The 26824-nt window shown below is 38.6% G+C and overlaps 2 protein-coding genes across 2 annotated transcripts; both read right to left on the bottom strand.

The window, feature by feature from the left end:
• Positions 1-581: 581 nt before the first annotated feature.
• Positions 582-3905, bottom strand: LOC128610650 (uncharacterized). Its single transcript, XM_053630069.1, has 3 exons — positions 3863-3905; positions 3479-3598; positions 582-2407 (listed from the first exon to the last, which is right to left on the bottom strand). Exons 1-3 carry the CDS (start codon positions 3903-3905, stop codon positions 1482-1484), a joined length of 1089 nt encoding a protein of 362 aa, XP_053486044.1. The 3' UTR covers positions 582-1481.
• A 664-nt stretch (positions 3906-4569) lies between these two features.
• On the bottom strand, positions 4570-24315 carry LOC128610649 (Fc receptor-like protein 5). Its single transcript, XM_053630068.1, has 9 exons — positions 24285-24315; positions 15356-15391; positions 14966-15217; positions 14561-14833; positions 13328-13579; positions 9821-10087; positions 6682-6930; positions 5860-5967; positions 4570-5764 (listed from the first exon to the last, which is right to left on the bottom strand). The coding sequence occupies exons 1-9, from the start codon at positions 24313-24315 to the stop codon at positions 5706-5708; spliced, it is 1527 nt and encodes a 508-aa protein (XP_053486043.1). The 3' UTR covers positions 4570-5705.
• Positions 24316-26824: the final 2509 nt, after the last annotated feature.

Here is a 26824-nt window from a genome sequence, read left to right as displayed (position 1 = left end):
AGCTGTGTCTTCATCATCAAGCCAGAATTAAAGTTCGATTCAGTGAACCGGCTTGACTGATTACTTCTTGAGAACCAGCTCAAAAGAACGATTCTTTCAAGAACTGGCCATCACTACATGCGGGGTTTAGTTTGCTGGTTCATGTGGAGTTAGATGTGAGAGTAGAGTAGTGTTGTCAATAGTAGTGATATTGAGAACTTTTTTGAAAAAGCAATCCAGTCTAATTATAAAATTATTATTATATAATTAGTATTTAATATATATATATATATATATATATATATATATATATATATATATATATATATATATATATATATATATACATATGTATATATTATATGTGTGTACCCATCCTTGTGCCCGATGCTCCCTGGGATAGGCTCCAGGTTCCCCGCGACCCTGAAAACGAGTAAGCGGTAGAAGATGGATTGATGGATGGATATATATATATATATATATATATATATATATATATATATATATATATATATATATATATATATATTAGATATTCATTTTTCTTTTCACCATTGTGTAAATATTATTTTTTTTTCTTTGTTTAGCCTGAGAATGTAAAATGATGGATCAGCAGTACAAAATCAGTTTAGCACCTCCTGTCTCTTTCTCACTGCTTAAATCACACTGCTGAGAAAAGCAAAACACCACAACTGCTTTAAAGCCCAGTGTTGATCAGAGTGGGAAATGTTCACTCAGTCAGAATAGAGGCAGTTAAACAGCTCCTAAACAGAACCAGAATTATTGTTAACAGTAAATAAAATGAAAAGTCTAGCCACTATAGTATGGAGACAATAGGACAAAGCCACAACATACACCCCATCAATAGTAAAGTGATTGTGTGGGGAAACGAACCTACAGAGCCCCCTAGTGTCAGGTAAGAAAGAAAAAAACAGCCATGTGTAAACCGTGCTCTCAGATTCGTAATCCGTGCCCTTATTGGTCTGCCGAAGCCATACCCCGAGCAAAGCCAATAGATTAATTCACATGTCCTGCCACACACACACACAATTCAATTTCAATTCAATTTTATTTGTATAGCGCTTTTTACAATAGACATTGTCTCAAAGCAGCTTTACAGAAATATCAACATGGTATACAGATATTAAAGGTGCGAATTTATCCCAACTGAGCAAGCCACTGAGTGGCGACGGTGGCAAGGAAAAACTCCCTAAGATGTTTTAAGAGGAAGAAACCTTGAGAGGAACCCGACTCAGAAGGGAACCCATCCTCATCTGGGTAACAACAGATAGTGTGAAAAAGTTCATTATGGATTTATATGAAGTCTGTATGGCCTTAGGAGCAGCCGTAGTCCCAGCAGTCTGGAATTAGAGAAGATTTGAGCTCCATCCAGAGGCAGAAAGGATCTGGATCTCTAGTATCTCCATAAATTCATGTGGGGCTCGGCGAAAGGAGAGAGGGAGAAAAAAGATTATTATGACTGCGAAGTAGTAGAACAGAATCTAGTCAGGGTAGGCTTGAGTAAACAAATACGTTTTAAGCCTAGACTTAAACACTGAGACTGTGTCTGAGTCCCGAACACTAATTGGAAGACTGTTCCATAACTGTGGGGCTCTATAAGAGAAAGCTCTTCCCCCTGCTGTAGCCTTCACTATTCGAGGTACCGTCAAATAGCCTGCATCTTTTGATCTAAGTAGGCGTGGCGGATTATATAAAACCAAAAGGTCGCTTAGATATTGTGGCACGAGACCGTTTAGTGCTTTATAGGTTAATAAAAGTATTTTATAGTTAATGCGAGATTTTACTGGGAGCCAATGCAGTATTGATAATATCGGTGTGATATGGTCGTACCTTCTAGTTCTAGTTAGGACTCTAGCAGCTGCATTCTGGACTAACTGGAGCTTATTTATATTCCTACTGGAACATCCAGACAGTAAGGCATTACAGTAATCTAATCTAGAGGTGACGAATGCATGAACTAGTATTTCCGCATCATGTAGTGACAATATGTTTCTTATTTTAGAAATATTTCTGAGATGAAAGAAGGCTATCCTAGTAATATTATCTACATGAGCATCAAATGATAGGCTGGAGTCAATAATCACTCCAAGGTCTTTAACTGCTGCACATGATGAAACAGAAAGACCATCCAGAGTAACCATGTGATCAGAAAGATTACTTCTAGCTACACGTGGGCCTAATAAAAGTATTTCTGTTTTATCAGAATTAAGTAGAAGGAAGTTAGTTAACATCCAATGTCTAATGTCCTTTACACAATCCTCAGCTTTACTAAGCTTCTGTCTGTCCTCTGGCTTCGCTGAAACATACAACTGTGTATCATCAGCATAACAGTGGAAGCTAATTCCATGTTTACGAATAATTTGACCTAGGGGTAGCATATATAAAGTAAAGAGCAGTGGGCCTAAAACAGAACCCTGTGGAACTCCAAAAGTAACCTCAGTACGCATGGAGAATTCACCATTTACATCACATTACACACACACACACACGCACACACACACACACACACACACACACATGCACATGTATATAAAGATGTCATTGATTTTGGGAAGACACTGTCACTGTCTGTCTATGAAGCTCTCTGGAACTACCTGTGCAGTAGTTTTAATCGCACCACCTTCCAACCAATCAGAATCCAGTATTGAGACTGAGAATTTTATAATACAACATGATCAACTTTGTATTCTGCTTACATGGGACTGCTCCAGAAGATATACTGTTGTATAATAATTAAAGTATTAATGTTTTATTATAGAAACTTGGCAAATCAAATTTCACCTGGCCATTGGACTATGTCCTTACTGAGAGACTGTGAGGTACAGCTTTTAACTTCTTTGCATGTAAACCATTATTATCAGCAGTGGAGTGTCATCATATACTACATTCACAGTACACTATAGACTGTATGTACAGTATCTGGTCTTATTCCACTCTTCATTAACAGGGACACCACTTCAGCTTGAAGGGACGGACTGTGGGATATTCATGTTGATGGTAAGTGGTCATATAATTGCTATACCATTGCCTCTGTGTGTGCTAAACACTGCATTTGTTAATATAACATCAGAGTTTTGATTTTGTATTTCAGTACGCCCTGTATGTGACCCTTGCAAAGCCCTTTGATTTTACAGCTGTGAGTTTTTATCAATTTATGTTTTTTTTTTTTTTTTTCAGCAAAAAGGACCGTAAACACAACTAACATTTTATGATTAAGATTTTCAATTGTCATCGTTTATCAGTCTGACATGCCTGTAATCAGGAGGTGGTGGTGCCATCAGTTACTACAGGCATTTCCTCTGGCAAGGTATGATACTCATAACTATAGTTTGGATGAAGATGTCCATTATGTGCATTCCCAGTATGCAGGTCATTTGTAATAAATAAAAAATAATGCACACTGGAAAAATTTTTACTGTTTTGTCACTTTTTCTTCAAAGTCAAATCCAACAGTCAGTCACCAAACAAACAATCTTACTGGCGCTAAACATCATGGAGGTCACCCCATCTGTGTTAGACCTCTTGGAGGTCACCCCGTCTGTCTTAAATATCATGGAGGTCACCCCATCTGTGTTAGATGTCATGGAGGTCACCCCATCTGTGTCAGACCTCATGGAGGTCACCCCAACACAGAGAATCCATGTATATACAGGGAACGTTTATGTATTGTTTGACTATCGTTTGTTTATGTAATTACCTTTCTTGTTTCATAAAAGTGTTTGTGCCGCACTTGACTAATTACATGTTTATCGAAATGTCTTATCTTTTTGTACAAAGGACTCGGCGGTGATGAAACAGACTCTGCTTGCCTGTGAGTGGGTGGAGGACAACAGACCCCACTTTGCCGGGAAAGTTCACTTACCACGGATCATGAGGATGAACGAGGATGATGCCTTGTTGGCCATCACAATGCAGGACCTGTTTATCAACACTATTTTTTATGAAAGTGAAATGGACGAAGATAAAATCTGGGCTCCCTTCCTTTTCACCTTCGAGAGATTAGAGGACATGGAGTTTTTCATGCAGGAAATATACGATAAGAAATATTCATGTGTCTTGCCTGCACAACCCTCACCGCTAACAAGCTAATTAGTGGGGTAGATCTGTGAAAATATTGTTTTTACGTGTAGTTTTAGGTTTTGTAAAATGTTTTTTTTTTTTTAACCAATTAAAGTTTTGTGGGAAAAAAATGTGTTCTTGAAATCTAATATACTAAAATTTTATTTTGTATCTTTTATCTTATTATATATTTTTTTCCTAGAGTGAAGACTGATTTTTATGTTAGATGTACATTTTGTTAATGAAAGTGAATAGAAATAAAATAAATTCAGCAACACTTGAGGGCAGTGGAGTATGTGACTAATAAATGGTTAATTAAGTAACACTCCCAGTCTACTACCAAATGTTCATGGAGTTGGTTGCCTTGCTACCAGTCTCAGACCACACGTGTCCTCTTGTTTTGTTCTTTAGTGTGACACGTGGCTGGGTTCAGACTACAAGACAAGTTGCTTATTACCATTTGATGAAGACAATCACATGTGGACTGAGTCCATCCAAAATTATATTCACATATTTCCATCTAAATTATATTCACAATGATACTCTCGTTGTACATGCATTCATTTTTCTTTCATGAGGTGGAGACCCTAAGTGTACATTTAAAAGCAACAAAAGAGATAAGACAAGCAGATAGGTGATCATTTTATTTATTTATTTTTTATCACACCTGCAAGGGTAACTCAGTTCCCATGTTTAAAAGCAAACAGCATATTAGGAGCACACTATTACATTAATGAATCACATATGACTGAGAAAATTCACAAATAGCTTACATAGCCTTAATACAGTGGGGAAAAAAGAAGGTAGTCTAGTCATGCAGTTTGTCACAGAAACAGTGCAGAAAAATCATGAAATCATGAAAAATGTTAAAGAAAGATAAGGCAATATTAGCTATGCCAGCATCTCCAGTTCCATGCAAGTCTCATGGTTACTTTGACCTAACCTTCGTGCATTAACAATCAACATTTTTTCCCCTTTAGGTAAGTTTGATCTAATGAAGGGCTTGCATTAACGTTAACAGCCAGTAGATGGCGAAATGAGCCATAGAGGTGGAACTAGACTAGACCCAAAGATTACTAGACTAGATCAAGAGAGGTGGAGCTAGATGTCCAGCTCCATCTATTTGGCTCTGCAGTGAGCAGTAGTGATGGGAAGTTCGGACCATTTTACTGACTCGGATCTTTGAATCGCGTTCAGCAAAATGAACAAATCTATTTTCAAGTAATTTCTTTCATTTCAGCAGAATATAATTAAAATGTTACATGTTAAATTCACCAACACATCTAGTACTTACGCAAACGTTGATCACATTTGGAATAAAAAATAAAATATAGGCTATTGCAGCCAAGGCCAAATTATGAGAAACAGAAATGATTAATTAATAGCTTAGCATTAGGTCTTCAGGCTATACAGTCTGTTAGTTCACCTCACCTCCCGATCCGAGTCGTTCTTTCTTTTGTCACGTCGCATTTCTCACGTCTGTTCCCCGGAAACAGAAATAATTATTTCAGCTCTCGAGTCTTCGGGTCAGAGTCGTTCGTTCATCATGTTACAGCTCCATGGGCTAAATGCAGTGTTCTCTGTTGCACGGGGAGCTGCTGTTATATAAACGCTAGATGATAAAAAATAATGTAAACACCTGAGACTCAGACAGACACTTCAGCTTCTATCACTCTGTATGGTCTGTTGTCCTCATCAGGGTCAGCTGTAAAATACACACTCATGAACACTTCAAATTAGACTCTTATTAAATGTTAGGGTTTAATTTTATGGCTAATGAAGAACACTGTGAGGTCTTACTTCGAGCTCTGTAACATTTCACTGCCAGAATGATGGTCACCAGCACATACGGAGAGGCCGCTACTGCACTGCTGAGGAGCTTCAGTACCAACAGTGGAGCTTTTCCATCTGATAGAACTGGAGGGAAAAATACCATGGATAATAAAATAATTATATAATCATCATCATAATAAATTATAATTAATCATATATAAAGCATACATTTACAGATCATACATTTAAGTTTCATGTGAAGATATGAGTCTGAAAAGTTGTTTCTTTAACCACATACATTTAATTGAACAATAGGGCAGTTATATTTGCCTTTATGCTAGTGATAAAGATGATACTGACATCCAAAAAGTCTCATCTCTCTGTATTCTTTTTTTCCTCTTTTTTCTCCTCTGAGTCTGATCTTTGTGTACAGATGTGTGTATAAACCTCTGTGTCTCAGATCTCTGCAGCCCTGAACACAGCGCTATCTGTTGGTCTTTTGTTAGAATCGACTGAATATAAACATCAAATCTGTGTCACCCTAGACACTGCACTCAGTTTCTTTATAACAATATTATAATTTATTTTCACCAATTCAGTAGATTATAAAAGTGTTACCTTTATTCCTGTATATTGTACATCTATTACTGATGAGAACATTGAAGACTCACGGTGCACTGTGATGTTGACAGGATTACTGCGTCCTCCAGATTCAGACATTAGTAGCATTAAATGTTATTGTTACAAAGGGAATCAAATACTTTGAAAGCTGACTGAAAACACTGTGCATATAAACTTTGTTAATAAAAAGAGAATCAAATAAAAAGAAATTCTCTCAAGGCTTCTCACCTCTGACTGAAACCCAGCTTTTGGGTGACTCTCCTCTCTCTGGGTGTTTACAGTGGTAGAAACCTTCATCTGACTTTGAGACAGTACTGATGGTCATCTCTCCTGTAGTCTTGTTCTGCAGGACTGAACCATCTTTATAGAAATCAACACCAGAAGCTGAGGTATTTGAGTTGCGAGATAAACAATGTAAAGTCAGAGGATGTCCCTCAGTCACAGGATGGACAGGACTGTCCAGGATCACATGACCATCTGTAGGAAAGAGAAAGAAGCCACTGAAATCAGAAAGTGTGTAAAATACAGTAATGATTTTAACACAGAGAGCTACAGTAAATCAGTGGTAGATATCAGAGAGAGTGTACACAGTGCAGCGCTCACAGAGTCTTCATGTGTGAAAGAGAAAATGTGCTTAAATGCCAGTTTTATCAGTAACATTCAGATGTGAAAGCAGCTTTCACTGTAATTCTTAACATCCTGAAACTAAACTAGTCTTCATGAGTTATTCTTATTTCTTATTTCTGTTTATATTCTTATTGTTAAAACATTGAGAGAAGCTTTTTTAGGTTTACCCTCTGCAGTCTAACTTCTATATGGGGATAATAGTTTTATTTATGTAAGTCTAATGTATTTATGCCTCTTCTCTCTCTCTCTTGCCTGCTTTGTGTGTGTGTGTGTGTCTTGCTCAACTCTGTCTACCTTGTTCTTTATGTTCGTGATAAAGGTTATATTTACAATACAAGTTGTATTATTATAAAATGTTATAAAATGTTTGTGATATGACGCACTCAGGCATGAGAAAAGTATAATGGTGCTGTCGAGCACACAGTGCTGGCAGGGTGGGAATTTTTCCTCATAGGAGGTTTTTTCGCCCACCCCTGACTGCGCAGGATTGGGGTTTGTTTCTTGGGGGGAAGCAAGACTCTGCAGGTCCCGACAAATACAAAACTGTGGGCTGACAGGCCTAGTTGAGAAAGATAGGGACGTGTAGATCCAATCAAGTAGTTAGTTACTGTAGTGGCCACTCATACGTACGGCAGTAGTAGTAGTAATGAATGATTAGGGGAACTCAGTTAATCACACTTATAATCGATGTAGGCAAACAAACGTATAATCAAGGTAGTTAGATTCGATATATATATATATATATATATATATATATATATATATATATATATATATATATATATATATATATATAGTTGAAAGGAGAAGTAAGTTAAGGGTTAAGAGTTATGGCTAGGTACATCTACACATGTCCGGCGCAAAGTGGACGTAGGCCCATTCTCCAGCTGCCAATCTACTATGAGACCCCGGGGTGCAGGCACTAGCGCGTCTCCCACCAGGTCTACAAAACCTCCTCAGCTCCTATTCGATCAGTGTTGCGTAGAAGTGGTTAATGTAAGGGACCCATTTGAGTACGGGGACGGGCGCAGGGATTATGGCTTCGATAGAGTAATCCTCCGACAGCTAGCGGGGGACGGCCATGGGGTGCGGCAGAACCAGTTCCTCCACAGATACCCGCTTAATTAAGGTGGTGTATGAGGCTTTATAGCCTCAGAGGGGGGAAATGTTGTGGATAAAAAATGTCATAAAATAAACATAAGGGAGACCTAGCATCCAGCAAAGGGGAGAGGAAGGACTGACGACGGGCACCTAGACACATAGAAGCGGGATTAGGCGGACATTGACAAATTGGAATTACACTTTAAAGATCTTTAAGAGCAGTAGTAGTCAAAAAAGTCAAAAAGAGGTATACGAGCTGAGCTGAGGAGTGCTAATATACACACACACACACACACACACACACACACACACACACACACACACGCACGCTCGTACAGTCAAGGGCGGGCAAGTAGACACAACATACACACACACTCTCTCTTTCTCATACACACACATGAATAACTTTAATAATATCTTATAGTAATAGAGAAACTCTCTATAAAAAAACAGAATAGTAGGATATGCAGGACAGTAGAACTGTAATGATATTAAGAAGTTGGAAGTACAGTAAACCACTTTTCAAGTAGTATAAATATATATAAAATAAGAAATATAGAGCAAATATGAAAATAAATTATAAACTAGAAATACAGAGAAATGTAACTTACTCATGACTCAAATGGTGAAGGTTCTTGTCTCGCAAGGAAGGCCTTAATTTTAAGAAAGAACCATGAGGAGCCATTTATAAGGGTGGCTGAGTCAAGCTGCCCCCCCCCCGCGAGATAACAGTAAGACCAAGGTCACTCTAGATTGTTTAGTCTTGTCCACTTTCTATTTTACGGGTAATTCAAATTCACTGGTTTCGATTCTCTGGGTAACTGAAATTCTCTGGTTTTGATTCTCTGGGTAACTGAAAATCTCTGGTTTTTGTTCTCTGGGTAACTGAAACTCTCTGGTTTTGACTTTCTGGGTTATTAGAAATCCCTGGATTCTGATTTTATGTGTAAATTGAAACCCCCGGTTTTGATTCTATGTGTAAGTGGAATAGCCCTTTTCTGGAACATAAGAGTAAGGTAGATGAGCTCTTTTTTAACCCTATTGGTAGTGAGATCATAGTCTTCTTGAAACATATGGGTTATTTACTGTGTAAGTACAGTATAAATACTGGAGCTTAAGCTCAGGGTATGGGGATCACTTCTGAGAATTCTCATCGGTGTGGATCTCGTGTGGTGGAATGGAACAATAAAGCTGGACCCTTGCTTCTTCTCACTCACGGCTGGTGTATTTTTTCTATCTCCAACTGGGCTCAGAGGTAGATGTGAGTATTGGCTTCTATGTTGAATTTTAAGTGTTTTTGGGTAATAGGCTAAATTTGAGCCAACAACATCCAAAAAGTCTCATCTCTCTGTATTCCTTTTTTCCTCTTTTTTATTCTCTGAGTCTGATCTTTGTGTGCAGATGTGTGTATAAACCTCTGTGTCTCAGATCTCTGCAGCCCTGAACACAGCGCTATCTGTTGGTCTTTTGTTAGAATCGACTGAATAAAAACATCAAATCTGTGTCACCCTAGAAACTGCACTCAGTTTCTTTATAACAATATTATAATTTATTTTCAACAATTCAGTAGATTATAAAAGTGTTATGTTTATTCCCGTATATTGTACATCTATTACTGATGAGAACATTGAAGACTCACGGTGCACTGTGATGTTGACAGGATTACTGCGTCCTCCAGATTCAGACTGACACCAGTAAACTCCAGTGTGTGATGTAGAGAGGGAGCTGATGTTACATGTAGATCCTGAACCTGATGAACAATCAGACACTGTCTCACTGTGTGTGTATCCTCTCACTGTCCATCCAGTAGAGTTACTCTGGTCCTCACAGCTCAGTGAGAGAGAGTCAGCAGTAAAGTGTTGAGTTCTGCTGGGATTGATGATCAGAGACACTGGAGGAGATTCACCTGAAACACACACATTATAATTCAGATCTTATTCTGAAAATTAACATGTATTTTGATTTTATTATGATGTTAATTTCAGTGTACAGTTTAGTAAACATGTGTAACATTAAAATTACCACAGGACTAATACTTGCTCTGATTAGACAATGATATCCGAATAAAAATCTACTATCAGGTGCTTATTCAGCTGCTTTACACATTCCTCACTAAGGAGTTTAAATATAAACAGTTATTACACAACACATTAGCACATATACAACACTTAATATTAATAAATGTACATTTGCTACACTCCAACTCAACTCTATTGTTGATTTATTTCCTCACCAGTGATGCACAGTGGCTGTAGGTTACTGTCCCGTGTGTGAAAGACCGGTTCTCCTCTCTCTGCTCTGCACATATAAACTCCTGTGTGCTTCACAGTAACAGGACTGAGAGTGTAGGAGCCTCCAGATCCTCTGCTGCTGTCTGAGAGGAGCGCTGTACTGTACCTGAGGGAACCCTGACTGTCTCTGGAGGGAACCTCTGTGTACCAGCTGAATGTCCAGCCTGTAGAGGAGTGTTTAACCTCACAGCTTAGAGTCACTGAGTCTCCTTCAGTCAGCCAGCGCAGTGGAGACACACTCACTACTGCCTCTGCCGCATCTGATGGACAACAAATGTAAAAATAAATAAATAAAATCATACAGAGTGGTAATCTCATTATATATAATTAATGATAAGATAAAACAAACTCACACACTCACCTGATACAGTGAGTGTAACAGCATCACTGATCTCTGAGCTCTGAGAGTCACTTCTCCTCCCTCTGCAGGTGTATTCACCACTGTCATCATTTCTAACTGAGCTGAAGCTGAACTCCTGTGTTGTGCGGTATGGGTAGAGTGTGTAATCTTTCTTATACCAGCTGTATGTCCACTCAGTGTCTCCTCCTCCCTGTATTTCACATCTGAGAGTCACAGTCTCTCCTCTGAACACATGTTTATCAGGCTTTATGGTCACCACAGCTTTAGGACTCTCTGCAGAAACATAATTTTATTATTAATTTTATTATTTTATTTTTGTTTTATTATTAACCCAAATACAAACACACTTCAATAATATACAGTTCTAATACTACAACTGCTGTATATTTAAGTGATTAGTGATGATGCAGTGTTTTGCAACCTGTTTTTACTCACCAGTAACATTTACCCAGAGTGCATCACTGTAGTGTGTGTAGTAGACTGGGTTTCCTCTTCCAGCTCTGCACCTGTACTGACCTCCATCAGAGACTCTAACTGATCTGAAGATGTAGTAGTCTGTTTCAGTCTCAGTGCTCTGTGTGGGTTTGATCCAGTAAAACTTCCATCCAGCAGACTGCAGCTTCAGTGTACAGGACAGAGTCACGGAGTTTCCTTTCAGTACAGCTCCTTCACGACTTGGTGTGAGTTCAGGTTTAGGTTTTTCTGCAGTTGGAGATGAAACACACAGTTCAGGATGTTAACTGTTCATGTTCTGCTGTCAGAGTGTTTAACACACTAATCACTACTACAGACAAACACACTATTACTGATACACTGTAAAGACTCCTGTCATAGTGAAATTATTCATGAATATCTATCAAAATATTTTGTGGAATTTATGAAAGTAATTTAGTTTTTGTGAGAGTAGATTTAATGTGAAGTACATTGTTCTCTTATTCAAGAAAAAGTGTAAAGACAAAATGTACTGCATTATGTTTGACTGTTATTTAAAACATCCTTCAATATAAAATGTTTGAACCAGCAGAATGCATTTTATTCTTTCATTTTACACTTAATTCAGTAATAATAAAAGAAGAGATATTTTGCCATTAATATTATTTATTATTGGATAAACCTGGGACATTTTCATGTTCAGCATTTTGCAGCACATTGAGACAGCAAATAAATAAAAATCACATCTTTAGTCTTCATCGACTGCATTTCACATCATCATCTCAAAGTCCAACATCTTTACTGCATATCACACTTTGTATGCATATTGTGCAGCTCTAATCTACACCAGTACTGAGTGCTGAGGTGAACCTGAGGTTAATGAGTACTGAGGAGATGATCACACTCACCTGATACAGTCAGTGTAACAGCATCACTGGTGTGTGAGGAGTGTGAGCCTCCTCTCTCTCCTCCTCTACAGGTGTATTTACCTGCATGAGATGTTTCAGCACTACTGATTCTGTACTCCTGTTCACTACTGACACCAGAACCATCTTTATTCCAGCTGTAGATCCAGTCAGAGTCCTCTTCATCCTGTAGGTCACATCTGAGAGTGACAGTCTCTCCTCTGTACACCTGTTCATCAGGATTTATGGACACCACAGGTTTTGGGAGCGCTGTACAAAGATAATAAAATATTTCCTGAAATAATTAGTATGCTTTTGATATTTTGGTTTTCATGAACGTGTAGCATTTAGGAGATTTTGGAAAAGAATGTAACATTACACACGTAACTCTGAAAAATACTTTGGACAAGTTATAACCACTTGCACCAAAAAGTCCAGCGTCTTCAACAGATCCTGATTCTAATCATTCGGTATTGTGATAGATGTATTTATAGTAAAGTATTATTCAGATTTGTTTAATAAAATGAACAGGAGTTTGAGATTTTTCATATGAATAATTGTTGTTGTTTTTTTAATCCATTTATTTGACATCACATTTTATTCTGTATAATTCCATGTTTTGGTCATTGGTAAGGAAGCAGAGTGGAGCAAAAGAAAAAAAATCCTACAATTACTTGAGATCCTGATGTGATCTGGCTCAAGGTCGCTTATGTATGATTTCCAAAGTGATTAGTCAGCACTTATAGAGACGAAGCAGGTGATTTATTTACAGTGTAGCTTTAAGGCCTCTGGTATCAGACACACACTGTACATTCTTTCTATATTGATCATAATTTAATATTCTGTAGTGAGTGTTTCAGCACTAATGTCTGTGTTTCAGTTACAGTTATAAACACCATCATGAGTCTGATTAACATGAGTGCTGTGTAATTATAATTTCCATCTTTCTACTACCATGAGATTTATTATCCCTACATAACACTGATATCTGATAGTCTGGATCTCTTATAACAGAGATTCTCTTCCTGATGAACACACACTCAGCGGTACTTTAACTTTTGCTCTCACTGTTCATGAATGACAGGCTTTATAAATATCTAAAATATAATAAGAAATAACTTAAAACATGCAGTGAGAGAGTAGAAAGCATGACATACCTCTAACTGTAACTGTAACTGGATCACTGAGCTCTGAGTCGTAGTTTCCTCTGCGTGCTTTACACTGATACACTGTTTCTCCTGCATTAGAGACTGTATCATGGAGTGTGTTGGTGTCTTCAGCTACTTGGACTCGATCTTTGTACCAGAGAAAAGTCCATCCATTAGACAGCAGATTACAGTTCAGAGTAACTCTGTCTCCAGTGTAGACGGAGCTCTGAGGATTCACTCTCACAGTCGGTTTGGGTTTTTCTGTTGATATGAAATGATGACGATATTAAAGTTTTCCTCTTTACAACATCAACAAGAGTTTTATCATCTTAATCAGATGATTTGTGTCTAATAATGCATTTATATTCAGCATTTGTTAAACAGTTACAGTTGTGTGACTTTATTACATGGACAACATGGTCTTATAATATCTGTCAGGAACCTCGAGTCGGCACGGAAGCAGGAGCGGGCGGCAGGTGTAGAGCGTGGGATCGGGAAGTTCAAGAAACGTAGTCGTAAGACAGGCAAAGGTCAAGCGATCGGACGAACAACACAAACGGGGTCAGGCAGAGAGCGTAGTCGAAACCGGAGACAGGGGTCGAGGATAACGAGAAGACTAACTAACTAGATCGGCTTGGTAACGCAGAGAAACGAATTGACTGACCGTATACTTCACATTGACTCTAGGTGAATGACATCCCTAAGTACTAGCGGTGAGAGTGTGTGTGTGTGTGTGTGTGTGTGTGTGTGATTGGTGCCAGGTGTGTCTGATCAGAACTCCGGGGATGGTGAGCGCATGCGTGCATGAGAAGTGAGTGTTGCATCTTGGGAAATTAAGTTCTGATCTGACTGAGCTGTGACAATATCATTATACTTTATATATACTGTACATGGAATTAATTGAATACATTTTTTCATAACTGAACAAACACACTGAAGTTTAAAAGGTTTTTCTTTTTTTTTTTCAAAATGCACTTTATGAGTGGTGCATAAATACACACTCTTAATGAATTCATCTTCATAAGTGTGTTCACTATTATGAATGTTGAACACAGTGAATGTAAAACTACACCATTAATCATTACTAGACACAGGATAAGTAACTAAACGTTGTTTTTTTTCCGGATCTGTGACATTTTAAATAAATCTTGTGAACTTAATCCACACTGCATGTAGTGATGTGATGCTGAAGTTAATAAATATTGGTGTGAGGAAGAGATTAACACACACACACACACACACCTGACACAGTGAGTGTAACAGTGTTGCTGGTCTCTGAGGTCTGAGAGTCGCTTCTTCTCCGTCCGCTGCAGGTGTATTTAGCGCTGAGAGACTCTACAGCAGTGAATGAATATTTCCTGCTCTCAGTGTAGGAGGATATTTGGACACCATCTTTATACCAGTTGTACATCCACTCAGTGTCTGCATGTCCTCGTATTTTACATGTGAAAGTGACTTCCTGTCCACTGAATATCTGTCCATCAGGCTGCAGAGTCAGAACGGCTTTTGGTCTCTCTGTACAGTTACAACAAATACATCAAATCAATCAAACACACGTTTCTCTGACCATCTGATATTTAATCAGTGTGTTTTGTAATGATTATGTGTATCAGTGCATGTTACAGGAGTGTAAGGTCAGACATGTACCGATCACTGAGAGAGTCACTTCATTACTCAGTAGCGTTGACCGTCCATCAATAGACCCGTAACATCTGTATTTGTGACTGTGATCTACATTTATAATGTAGTAATTTTCAGCAGATCTGTGAACATTAACACCATCTTTGTACCAGTAGTACGGTCCACTCCATCCCAAAATCCTACATGTGAATGTAACCGTCTCTCCTCTGAATATTTGAGGTGAATTCGGCTCCACAGACAGAACTGGTTTAATCACTGCTGGAAAAGTCAAAAAGCAAACACACACTGTCAATGTAAACAACTTAAATTCTGCATGACAATGTACAAACAATCTTCTCCACCTTAATACAAATCCAACATGTACACAACATAGGCAATAAAATATGTATAAATCACCTTGAGCTTGTCCGACTCGGATAAGTGAAATAAGCACTAAAAAGGGAAGAGGAACAGAGAATATGATGTAACGCTGACTTGTTTCTTTTCTTTAAGAAGACAAATGAGAACAATGTCATATGCTGCAAAAAATCTATATTTAGTTTCACTTCAGCTGTAAGAAATGCAATATATCGACCTGTTTCAATAATGAATGGTGTTTAGAAAAAGCTATTTTCACTCAGGTCACTATGCTGCTCATTACTGTCTCATGTTTAATGTCACGTCTCGTGACGTAAGGGAGATGGGGACGGATGCAAGTGCAGTAGGAACAGTTTTATTTAATGAGAAACACAGGCAGGTAAACCCAAAACGTGATCCAAAACATGCGAGAGGTCAGGCGATCGGCAAACAGGCCTACACGGGGCAAGGCAGGAAACTATGTCGTGGTCACCGAAAACAGGTCGAGATACAAAACATGAAACATAAACTATGACTATGAACTGGGAGCGGAGAAACCAGCGTTAACTACACAAACGAATCTAAACATGAAACTTGACATGAACTCAGACAGACAGACAGACAGACAGACAAGACAATCCAATCCAATCCAATCCAACCCAATCTAATCTAATCTAATCTAACATTCCACGCTGTGTGCTGGGAGGCGCGCGGTATATACACACAAACATAATCAGCCTCGTAATGGCTGACGGCTGAGGGCAATTCAGACACACGTGAAACAATAGCCAATGACAGAACAGGGAGGAGACATAACAAACATAACAAATGCACGTGTCCAAATGTCACGAATGTCACCAAAGGAAAAGCAGGTGCTCGCGCACCTTGCTCGTCCACGCGCGCTCACATGTTCTAACGCGCGCTGCGTTCCTATGAGGAAAAAAAAACCCGATCTCAGTAGCACGTACAGGTAAATGAACACATTCAGGCTTGGACTGTGCAACGTACTGAAACATTTCTCTGAAAAAATGTCTATGAGGATGACTGTCGAGTGGAATACTGAAAACTGGCATGGCTTTTAAAGTTCAAAGATGTTCTCTTAAAGCTAAGACAATATAGAAGGTTCATTCAGTCTTCACTTTCTTCTGAAACAGGTGATCCTATCACAGAGCAGGACAGAGTCAAAAGGGAAATGAAGATCTGCAAGGCTGGATTACATGGTCAAAGTAGAAGTAGAAGATCTTGCTGTTGCAGATTCGGCAATCATCAGATTTTCTCAACAAGAAACGCACAAGGGAGAGATTGCTGCCTTGCAAAATGGAAGATCTGGAGTAAAGAGCAGCTGTGATATTCATAACCTTCATCCAGTGTTGATGGATGGTGTGCACAAAGTTGGTGGAGGACTTAGTAGAGCAGCGATGCCAGAAGAGATGAAACGTCCTGTTATCTTGTCAAAGGAACACCATGTATCCAAACTCATCTGGCCACATGTTCATAAAAACTAGGTCATGCTGGAGGAAACCACATGTCAACACTTCAAAAAAGGTAATGAGTTATAAATTGAAACTCTGCCTGTAGAAAAATCATTTCAGAATGTTTGTTTGTCAGCGTCTACAGGGCAAGATGGGAGAATAAAAAATGGCTGAGACTCATGCATTAAAGTTTAATAATGGCACAAATTTCATTGGAGCAGAAAGAGAGCTCCAGACAGCTTTGAACACACTGGATCATGACTAAATCCAGCTTACATGTTTCTATCTGAGGGACTCAAATGGACTTTAATCCCCCTGCTGCATCGCATCACAGTGGCGTGTGGGAGCGGCTCATTCATCTGGTAAAGAAGGTCCTGTACTCCACTCTCCAACAACAATCGTTGGATGATGAGAATTTTCACTCCATCCTTTGTGAAATTGAAGCTATTCGTAATGACCTCCCCATCACAAAGCTTCTGATGATTTAAACAACTTGGAAACTCTTACACCCAATCACATTTTACAGCTGAGATCAAAACCACCTCTTCCACCAAGGCTTTTTAAAGACAGTGATCTGCACATAAACACGTAAAGAGCGACAAGTCCAATACTTGTCTGATCTTTTTTGGAAAAGGTGGGTCAGAGAATACCTTCCACTGCTCCAGGAATATCAGAAATGGACGAAACCACACAGAAGCTTTGCTGTTGGTGATATTGTGATCATCATGGATCCAGCAGCTCCATGGGGTTCTTGGCTACTTGACAAAATAACTCAAACATATCCTGACAGTAGAGGACTAGTACGAGCTGCACAACTCAAAACTAAAACAGGATTACTGGACAGACCTGTGATTAAAATCTGCCTGTTTTTAGAAGACACTGAGGACTGATCTTTAAAGTAGATATACACACATACATATTCCGGCTCCTTTGGTAATTTAAAGGATTGTAGTTGCACACCAACAATTATGGGGTCGGTGTGTAGGAGCCATTGTAGATACAGGTGTATCTAAAAAATTTTTAATATTGTAGAAAAGTGTTTTTTTTTCATAATTTAATTCAAAAAGTGATGCTTTCATATTTTCTAGATTCATTACACAAAGTGAAATATTTCAAGCCTTTTTTTTCTTTTAATCTCAATGAATACGGCTTACACCTCATGGAAATCAAAAATCCAGTATCTTAGAATATTAGAAAAAAAAATTATAATACAGAAATTCGACCATCTGAAAGGTATGTTCATTTATGCACTCAATACACGGTCGGGGCTTTAATCCTTTTGCACAAATTACTGTATCAATGTGCCGTGGCATGGAGGCGATCAGCCTGTGGCACTGCTGAGGTGTTCTGGAAGCCATGGTTTCTTTGATTATTGTATTATAAGTTCGTTATTCTAATATTTTGAGATTTTTGATTTCTGTGAGCTGTAATCCAAAATCATCGAGATTAAAACAACAACAAAAAAACGCTTGAAATATTTCACTTTATGTGTAATGAATATAAAATATACGTAAAAATAAATTTTTCCACAATGTAAAATTTTTTTTAGATGCACTTGTAAATGTATGTGTAATGCATGTATTTTGAGGCTGTCACCACTGGGGGGCAGTATATGCATGGAAAGGGGTATTATCAGGTGATTATATGATATCAGATATACCCAGCTAACAATTTTTGGTTCTCAGAACATACATTTTTAAGGTTTGTTTTTTGTTAACCAGGAACGTTTTATTTATGGAAATAGAAAGATATAGTTTGGAAAGATAGGTTTGCAGTATGTTCCCCTAATGTTCTCTTAATGTTCCCATGATGTTTTGTTAATGTCCCCATAATTTGATGAATGAGAACTGAAATCTACTCAAAGTGTCTGAATAAACTTTCATAATCTGTTTGTAAAAACCTTGCTGATGGACCTACTTGATATGAATCACAATTCCCAACTCAGTGGTACAGGTAGTAAAACTTGAGGTAAAGTTCTCCAGTTCAACATTCTCAACTCAGCTAGTAGCCTATTTTTTATTGAAGGCTGTGGTAATTTACCTGCCAATGTATGACTTGATCAGATAAAAAGTTGGATTTATCATAAAACTTGCCTCAGGTGTTTCCATTGTTTGCAGGACTACCAGAGCATAAAATATAAAACTTTTTGGCTAACATGAGACTAGGCTAGTTAGGTGTCAAGCTAAGCTAACTATGCTATCATTGTATGGGTTTAGCTGCTACAGAACCATGCAGAGTACATTATCTATCCTTGAGTAGCTGCTCCCAAACTTATTCTTCTGGTCAGATTAAAACGTACGCTTCAACTGATGTTTGTCGTTTCTTTTATTGCATTCCTTCACAACTTAAGCGCATTCAATCACCGTCAAACACCGTGAAAAACTGAAATAAAGTACATAACACATTCTCACATGAGCATATTGTACATAAGCATGTTCTTAAGAGTCCATGAGTATTCATTCATCTTGCTCACATATTAAACTAGCATTAATGGCCTTAGGAAAAATTTGCACTATTACACTACAATACAAACATGACACGCACAACATCACAAACCAACATACCGTGTGCGCCTTCCGACCAGAACTCTAGGAGTAGCTGTAACGCTTTACTGTTTAATTATTCTCTTCTTTAGCATCTAACTCCGTGTACAGCGTAGCACCAAAAACTGCATGCACATTTTCGCACTGCTATTAGTTAGGCTAATCACATGACCACAGTAACTTAAATTCAATGCAGCTCACTAGTTTAACCTGTAGGTGTCACTATTTCTGCAACCCTTGTAAAACAAAACTCACATAGGCAAATTATTATTAATATTTACATTGCATTATTGTAATAACAACAACATAACAAATAAATACTTTAAAGGCTTAAAGAAAGAAAAGACCCATACATGTTTTCAGCGACAGCTACATCATGTTCACGTAAACTGGAACTCATACAGACATTTACACATCAGAGGATGTTAGTGATTCAGTTTCAGTGCCTTTACTGGCTAAAAATAAATAAAAAATCTCTGTATATCCATTTTTCCCTCACACTGACTGTGAGATGGCTTTTGGCAGAATTGAGAGCTGTCAGCAAATAAAACACAAGTATTTCCACGTATTTTCCTGTAAACCTTGTCTGATTGGTCTCACCTCCATTTACTGAAGATAAAATTACAACACTTTAGTCAGTCAGTCGGGTGGTGGTGAGGGCGTTGGGGCGCTCATCGGCGCCTCCAAGCTGGTGTCGCCCTAAGGACTGCCTGGTTCACCTATGTCTAGAAATGGCCCTGTCGCGTGCCATGACAGTACGTACTGCATTAGATTCAGTACCTACAGCTTGTTGATACAGTGTGTACTGATCAGTATGTGTGTAGTCTGAATACAACCTGGACATACTACATCCGACATGTTGGTGCAGACAGCTTTTCCGTGCCAGTTCCGTTACATTATGGGATAGTGCAGTATCCACAGTGTCCACTGGATCCATACTGCAGAATCAGAAGGTCATCTGGGTATTTCTCGCCTACTGTTTTATGAATACTGAGAATTCTGACATGCTACTACTTTGGTGTACTGCTTTTCACCTACTGTGTAGTAGGGTAGTAGGGATATTCAGCCTATGGTAGTACACCAAAAGTAATAGCACTGGACACTGTGCTATCCCATAATGCAGTGGTTCTCAACCAGGGGCTCCACTGGGGAGGCGCGAAAAAAACACAGACAGGGCATCAGTTGTGTACTCTGTGTATTTTATTGCTTTTCAAATAGAATGAGTATAAATGAAAAACTCAGTATTTTCTCTCCCTCTGTATTTTCTCTTTTCCGGGTACAGGTGGAGTTTAGCTGCCTTTTATCTAGCTGTCACTGCAGACCAGTGTTGCCAACTTAGTGACTTTTCAGACCCCTTTAGCAACATTCTTTTTGCAAAAAAATAAGCACCTAGTGACAAATTTAGCGACTTTTTGGACAAACCTTAGCAACTTTCCATTTGTGGCCAGTACTGTCCTGCAAGCACGAGGTCTCGCTTTCATGCTGCACTCACACCTCCCTCTGAATCTGCTCTGTTCAGTGAGTGGCTGAGAGCCGGAGATTTAACAATGTGATGGATAATGAGACATGCCCTTCTTCCCAATGTGAATGTTTTTAGAATGCGAGACAACTGGAATGCAACATGTTTTACATAGTTCTCTTGTTCAAAGTATTCATAGTATTCAGGAACACTTCATATCATTCATCTTCAATACCTGTCCACTATATAGCTTTATAAATGTCATAAAAGTTATGAAAAATAATTAAAAAAGTACAAAAACACGAAAGCAAAAATAAAATAATCTATCTATCTATCTATCAAAAACATATTATATATATATATATATATATATATATATATATATATATATATATATATATATATATATATATATATCACAAAAATGAGTACACCCCTCACATTTTTGAAAATATCTGATTATATCTTTTCATGTGACAACACTGAAGAAATGACACTTTGCTACAATGTAAAGTAGTGAGTGTACAGCTTGTGTAACAGTGTAAATTTGCTGTCCCCTCAAAATAACTCAACACACAGCCATTAATGTCTAAACCGCTGGCAACAAAAGTGAGTACACCCCTAAGTGAAAATGTCCAAAATGTTCCCAATTAGCCATTTTCCCTTGCTGGTGTCATGTGACTTGTTAGTGTTACAAGGTCTCAGGTGTGAATGGGGAGCAGGTGTGTTAAATTTGGTGTCATCGCTCTCACACTCCCTCATACTGGTCACTGGAAGTTCAACATGGCACCTCATGGCAAAGAACTCTCTGAGGATCTGAAAAAAAGAACTGTTGCTCTACATAAAGATGGCCTAAGCCATACGAAGATTGCCAAGACCCTGACACTGAGCTGCAGCACGGTGGCCAAGACAATACAACGGTTTAACAGGACAGGTTCCACTCAGAACAGGCCTCGCTATGGTCGACCAAAGAAGTTGAGTGTACGTGCTCAGCATCATATCCAGAGGTTGTGTTTGGGAAATAGACGTATGGGTGCTGCCAGCATTGCTGCAGAGGTTGAAGGGGTGGGGGGTCAGCCTGTCAGTGCTCAGACCATACGCTGCACACTGCATCAAATTGGTCTGCATGGCTGTCGTCCCAGAAGGAAGCCTCTTCTAAAGATGATGCACAAGAAAGTCCGCAAACAGTTTGCTGAAGACAAGCAGACTAAGGACATGGATTACAGGAAGGATGTCCTGTGGTCTGATGAGACCAAGATAAATTTATTTAGTTCAGATGGTGTCAAGCGTGTGTGGCAGCAACCAGGTGAGGAGTACAAAGACAAGCGTGTCTTGCCTACAGTCAAGCATGGTGGTGGGAGTGTCATGGTCTGGGGCTGCATGAGTGCTGCCGGCACTGGGGAGCTACAGTTCATTGAGGGAACCATGAATGCCAACATGTACTGTGACATACTGAAGCACAGCATGATCAGTATGCAGTATTCCAGCATGATAACGACCCCAAACACACCTCCAAGACAACCACTGCCTTGCTAAACAAGCTGAGAGTGAAGGTGATGGGCTGGCCAAGCATGTCTCCAGACCTAAACCCTATTGAGCATCTGTGGGGCATCCTCAAATGGAAGGTGGAGGAGCACAAGGTCTCTAACATCCACCAGCTCCGTGATGTTGTCATGGAGGAGTGGAAGAGGACTCCAGTGGCAACCTGTGAAGCTCTGGTGAACTCCATGCCCAAGAGGGTTAAGGCAGTGCTGGAAAATAATGGTGGCCACAAAATATATTGACAATATATTGAAAATATATTGTCTAATCCGCTGGCAACAAAAGTGAGTATATATATATATATATATATATATATATATATATATATATATATATATATATATATATATATATATATAGTGTTGAATAGATCATAATTATACCTGGTCTCCTCTAATATGGGGGGGGTGCCACATGATAGGGAAGGCTTGGGGGGGCTTTAGTTACAAAAGGTTAAGAACCTCTGCCATAATGCAACAAGACTGGCACGGATGAGCTGTCAGAATCGGCACCAAATAGTATGTCCCATTTGTATTCATGCTTACCACTTACTACTGATCAGTACTGTACTGTATCAACGACCGAGCAGTAGGTACTGAATCAAATGTAGCAGGTACTGAATCTAATACAGAAGGTACTGAATGTAATGTAGCAAGTACTGAATCTAATGCAATAGGTACTGAATCTAATGTAGCAGGTATTGAATCTAATGCAGTAGACCTGTCACAGTATGCCATTTCGGATGCAGTCGCAGTTCTTACCACACAAACACGCTCACACACAACTTATCAACACTATCTTTTATTTATTTATTTATTTATTTATTTATTTTTATTTATTTTTTTTTAAACTAACCACATAACACTCTGATCATGTACTCTTCCTTTCATACCTTCTAAGAAACAGAAAATGTTCATCCATGATAAAAGCCCCCCAAAATATCATGAACTATAATCTGATTCATGCTCAGAAAAAAACTTCACGTCACCACAGACACTCTACAACCCAAAATAACACACAAATCCTGAAGACTTTAGATTCTACACATATGCACTAAAATGAACCAAAAGGTCACTGCAGACTGTAGTGTGATTAGATTAGATTAGATAGCATTGGATTAGATCCACTACATACTGTATGTTGTAACACGTATGCGCCAATGGCAGAAACAGTATGTCACTGTTATCCATCTATGGTTAGGGTTGGGGTTAGTGTTAAGGTTAGAACATCCAGTACGTAGTATATCTAATCTAATGTCATTACACTACAGGATGCAGTGAGGACACACCCAATTAACAGCAATCCATATAAACTATGCTGAAAATAAAAAATATTTAGTCCCCTCTGACACCATTGGAACAGCAGGCCAAGTTATTGTTATTGCTGTAGACTGAAGACATGTGGGTTTGAGATCAAAAGATGAAAAGGACAAGAGAGGTTAGAATTTCAGCTTCTGTTTCCTGGTATTTATATGTAGATGTGTTAAACGACATAGAACATAGCACATTTCTTTCAGACCACCCAATTGGTAGATACTAGGAAATAAAAGCTGAAATCCTAAACTCTTGTCTCATATCCATCTTTTGATCGCAAACCCAAATGTCTTTGGTGTACCGCAGAAACAAATGAATAGGCCTTGCCATTCCAATAGTTTCAGAGGGGACTGTACTGTACGCTCCCACTGATATCATTATTAATGCAACTAACTAACACTATTCTACATATAAATGTAACCCTTACCTTAACTTCAGTAACCAAATAATAATAAAAATTCTCACATGGGCTCAACTCAAATGAACTAACTCACACAACTGATATGGATGTACACTGATCCAACAATCATATCAGAGACTCTTACGAAAATGTTCTAATCACATATTAACCTCATCACTCAGGACATTAGACTTCATCTGAACATATTGTTTTAAGCTGCCACTCACTCTAATGAAGACACAAAGAAAACATTTACTCACAGATCATCACACGGAGTGGACGGAGCTCCATCCTGTCACACTGATGAAGGACTGACTGATCATTGGTCTGTGTTAAAGCCACTACACTTCCTGTGTTCTTACACACAGAGAGAAAGAGAGAAAGACTTCCGTTCTGGCCATGTGCTCTTTTCAGGTGAACCCAGAAATTATAACAACAATTTGAAGAACATAACTTTATTCAACTCCTGAACTTGTGCAGTTCCTCTGCTACTTCACTCAGGTTCATGATTGATCTCAACAAGACATCCAGTGGACCTTTCTGTAAAGCTTTTTATCTCATTTGATTGAATAAGCAATTTAACTCTTTTAAAAGAACGAGGTCTTTTCTAAATCAAGAAACTTTTCTATTCTGTCAGATTTACTTCAGGTTTTGGGTTTGATGCATTCCATAAAGATCAGAAAAGTTCACTGGACATGATGTCAGAACCTCCTATGAAGCTGGGAGGCAGGGCTTCTGCTAGTCACAAAATGGGGTTCTTAAATGTACAACCTAGATGTGATTAGTGAAAGGGATTCTAAGATTTAGATTTTTCCAATAAATCTGTGTGTATTTTCATCCATTATATTTGGATACTACTACTACTACTACTACTACTACTACTACTACTAATAATAATAATAATAATAATAATTCCTTAGATCAATACAAGGCTTTTCTAGGCACTCAAAGCTTTTTGTATTGTGGGGGGGGGGCGGGGGGGGGACCTCCTCAACCTCTACCAGTGTGTAGCATCCACCTGGATACACCAGAACACCCAATACACCCAGAACACCCAGAACAGCCAGCTATTGGTGGAGAGGAGAGTGATGTATCCAATTCAGGGATGGGGATTATTAGGGGGCCATGATGGGGGCCAATGGGGGAATTTCACCAGGACACCAGAGATATGCAGAAAAATAAGTGTTCTGGGATTTTTAATGACCATAGGACCTTGGTTTAATGTCTTATCCCAAAGACTGTGCATTAGGACCCACACTGAGCACCCCACAGAGTGAGCACCCCATGCTCTCTTTGCTGCTTCCAGCAGCAAGCTTAGTTTTCCCCAGAGAGTCTTCCATGAAGGTAATGGCCAAACTCACCCCTGCTTAGCTGCAGTGGGAAACCAGACGAGATCTACAGGGGGATATGGCTCGAGCAAATGATAAGATAACAATCTGTAAAGCTTCATGTGAAAGTAGGAGGTGTTTTTCTGGAGATGAACAAGTACTGAGTAATGCTGATGACAGGTACTGAATAAATAGGCTTGAGAAATAAAATGCTATTGAAATCTAAAAAAGTTTTAAATGAAAACAAATTAAATGGAAAAAGTGAAAAGAGTCTGATATGTACTCTGGTAAAAGTCTGGAAAAGCATCACAAAAGAAGGAATTAATAATTTGGTGATGTCAGTGAGCTGCAGGCTTGATGAAGTTATTGCACGCAAGAGATATGCAACCAAATATTAAGTGTTATTTACTTCAGTTTACTTCAACTTATCTGTTCCTACACTTTTGCTCACCTAAAAATTGTTTGGTCTGATAGAAAAGGTTCTATGTTTTATGATGTTTAACACCAAGATGTAAATACCAAGAAATAAAAACTCTAAACTCTTGTCTCATATCCGTCTTTTGATATTAAATCCAAAGGTCTACAGGCGTACAGCAGAAACAAATGAATTGGCCTTGCTGTTCCAATAGCTTCAGAGGGGACTATATGTACTAATATACAAGTGTTTAGATCTTTTATATTTATTAATCCCCATAGTTAATGTGTGTTTAGATCTTTTATATTTATTAATCCCCATCACTAATTCATGTTTAGGTCTTTAATGTATGCTGCAGTGACATCTAACATTATGTTTATCGTTTATTATGTTTAATGTAAATCAGATCTGAAATGACTGACGTGAGATAATGTGCAGTTGTGTACAGTTTTCAGATAAGACTACATAATGAAGCAGGAAGGCTTAAACTGTATCACTGCTGCCATTTAAATGAAAACATTCATAGATTAGCATCTGTACATCTGAGCTCGTCTGTGCTGTGTGAACCTACTGGCTCTACAAGGTACTGCAAGTAAAAACATGATATACAGTGCCCTCCACTAATACAGGCACCCTTGGTAAATATGAGCAAAGAAGGCTGTGAAAAATGACATTTATTGTCTAACCTTTTGATATTTTGTTAAAAAAAATTCACAAAAATTCTCATGGATATCAAACAATTGTAAACAAAACACAGGTTTATCCAAAATATTTATTTTTTAAATATAGGTGTGTAACAATTATTGGCACGCTATTAGTCTATACTTCCCTTAGCCAAGATAACAGCTCTGAGTTTTCTCCTATAATGTCTGATGAGGTTGGAGAATACATGGCAAGGGATCTGAGGACGTTCCTCTATACAGAATCTCTCCAGATCCTTCAAATTTTGCGGCCCACGTTAGTGGACTCTCCTCTTCAGTTCACCGCACAGGTTTTCTATGGGTTTCAAGTCAGGGGACTGGGATGGCCATGGCAGGGCAGTCAGGTTTTCATTTAA

This window comes from Ictalurus furcatus, chromosome 7 (genome assembly GCF_023375685.1).
Source record: "Ictalurus furcatus strain D&B chromosome 7, Billie_1.0, whole genome shotgun sequence".
NCBI classification, from domain to species: Eukaryota; Metazoa; Chordata; class Actinopteri; order Siluriformes; family Ictaluridae; genus Ictalurus; species Ictalurus furcatus.
This window is presented reverse-complemented; position numbering and strand designations above follow the sequence as displayed.

Excerpts from the sequence above, each read along its gene's own strand:
- LOC128610650 (XM_053630069.1), bottom strand. The coding sequence starts at position 3,905 with ATGGCCAACAAGGCATCATCCTCGTTCATCCTCATGATCCGTG. Across the intron at positions 3,599-3,862 it reads GTTCATCCTCATGATCCGTG|ATGGGGTGACCTCCATGACA; the intron begins GTAAGTGAACTT and ends GGTCTGACACAG. Across the intron at positions 2,408-3,478 it reads CTCCATGATGTTTAGCGCCA|TTTTAGGCCCACTGCTCTTT; the intron begins GTAAGATTGTTT and ends CACAGGGTTCTG.
- LOC128610649 (XM_053630068.1), bottom strand. The coding sequence starts at position 24,315 with ATGGAGCTCCGTCCACTCCGTGTGATGATCT. Across the intron at positions 15,218-15,355 it reads CCGAGTCGGACAAGCTCAAG|CAGTGATTAAACCAGTTCTG; the intron begins GTGATTTATACA and ends TGACTTTTCCAG. Across the intron at positions 5,968-6,681 it reads AAGCTGGGTTTCAGTCAGAG|ATGGAAAAGCTCCACTGTTG; the intron begins GTGAGAAGCCTT and ends CAGTTCTATCAG.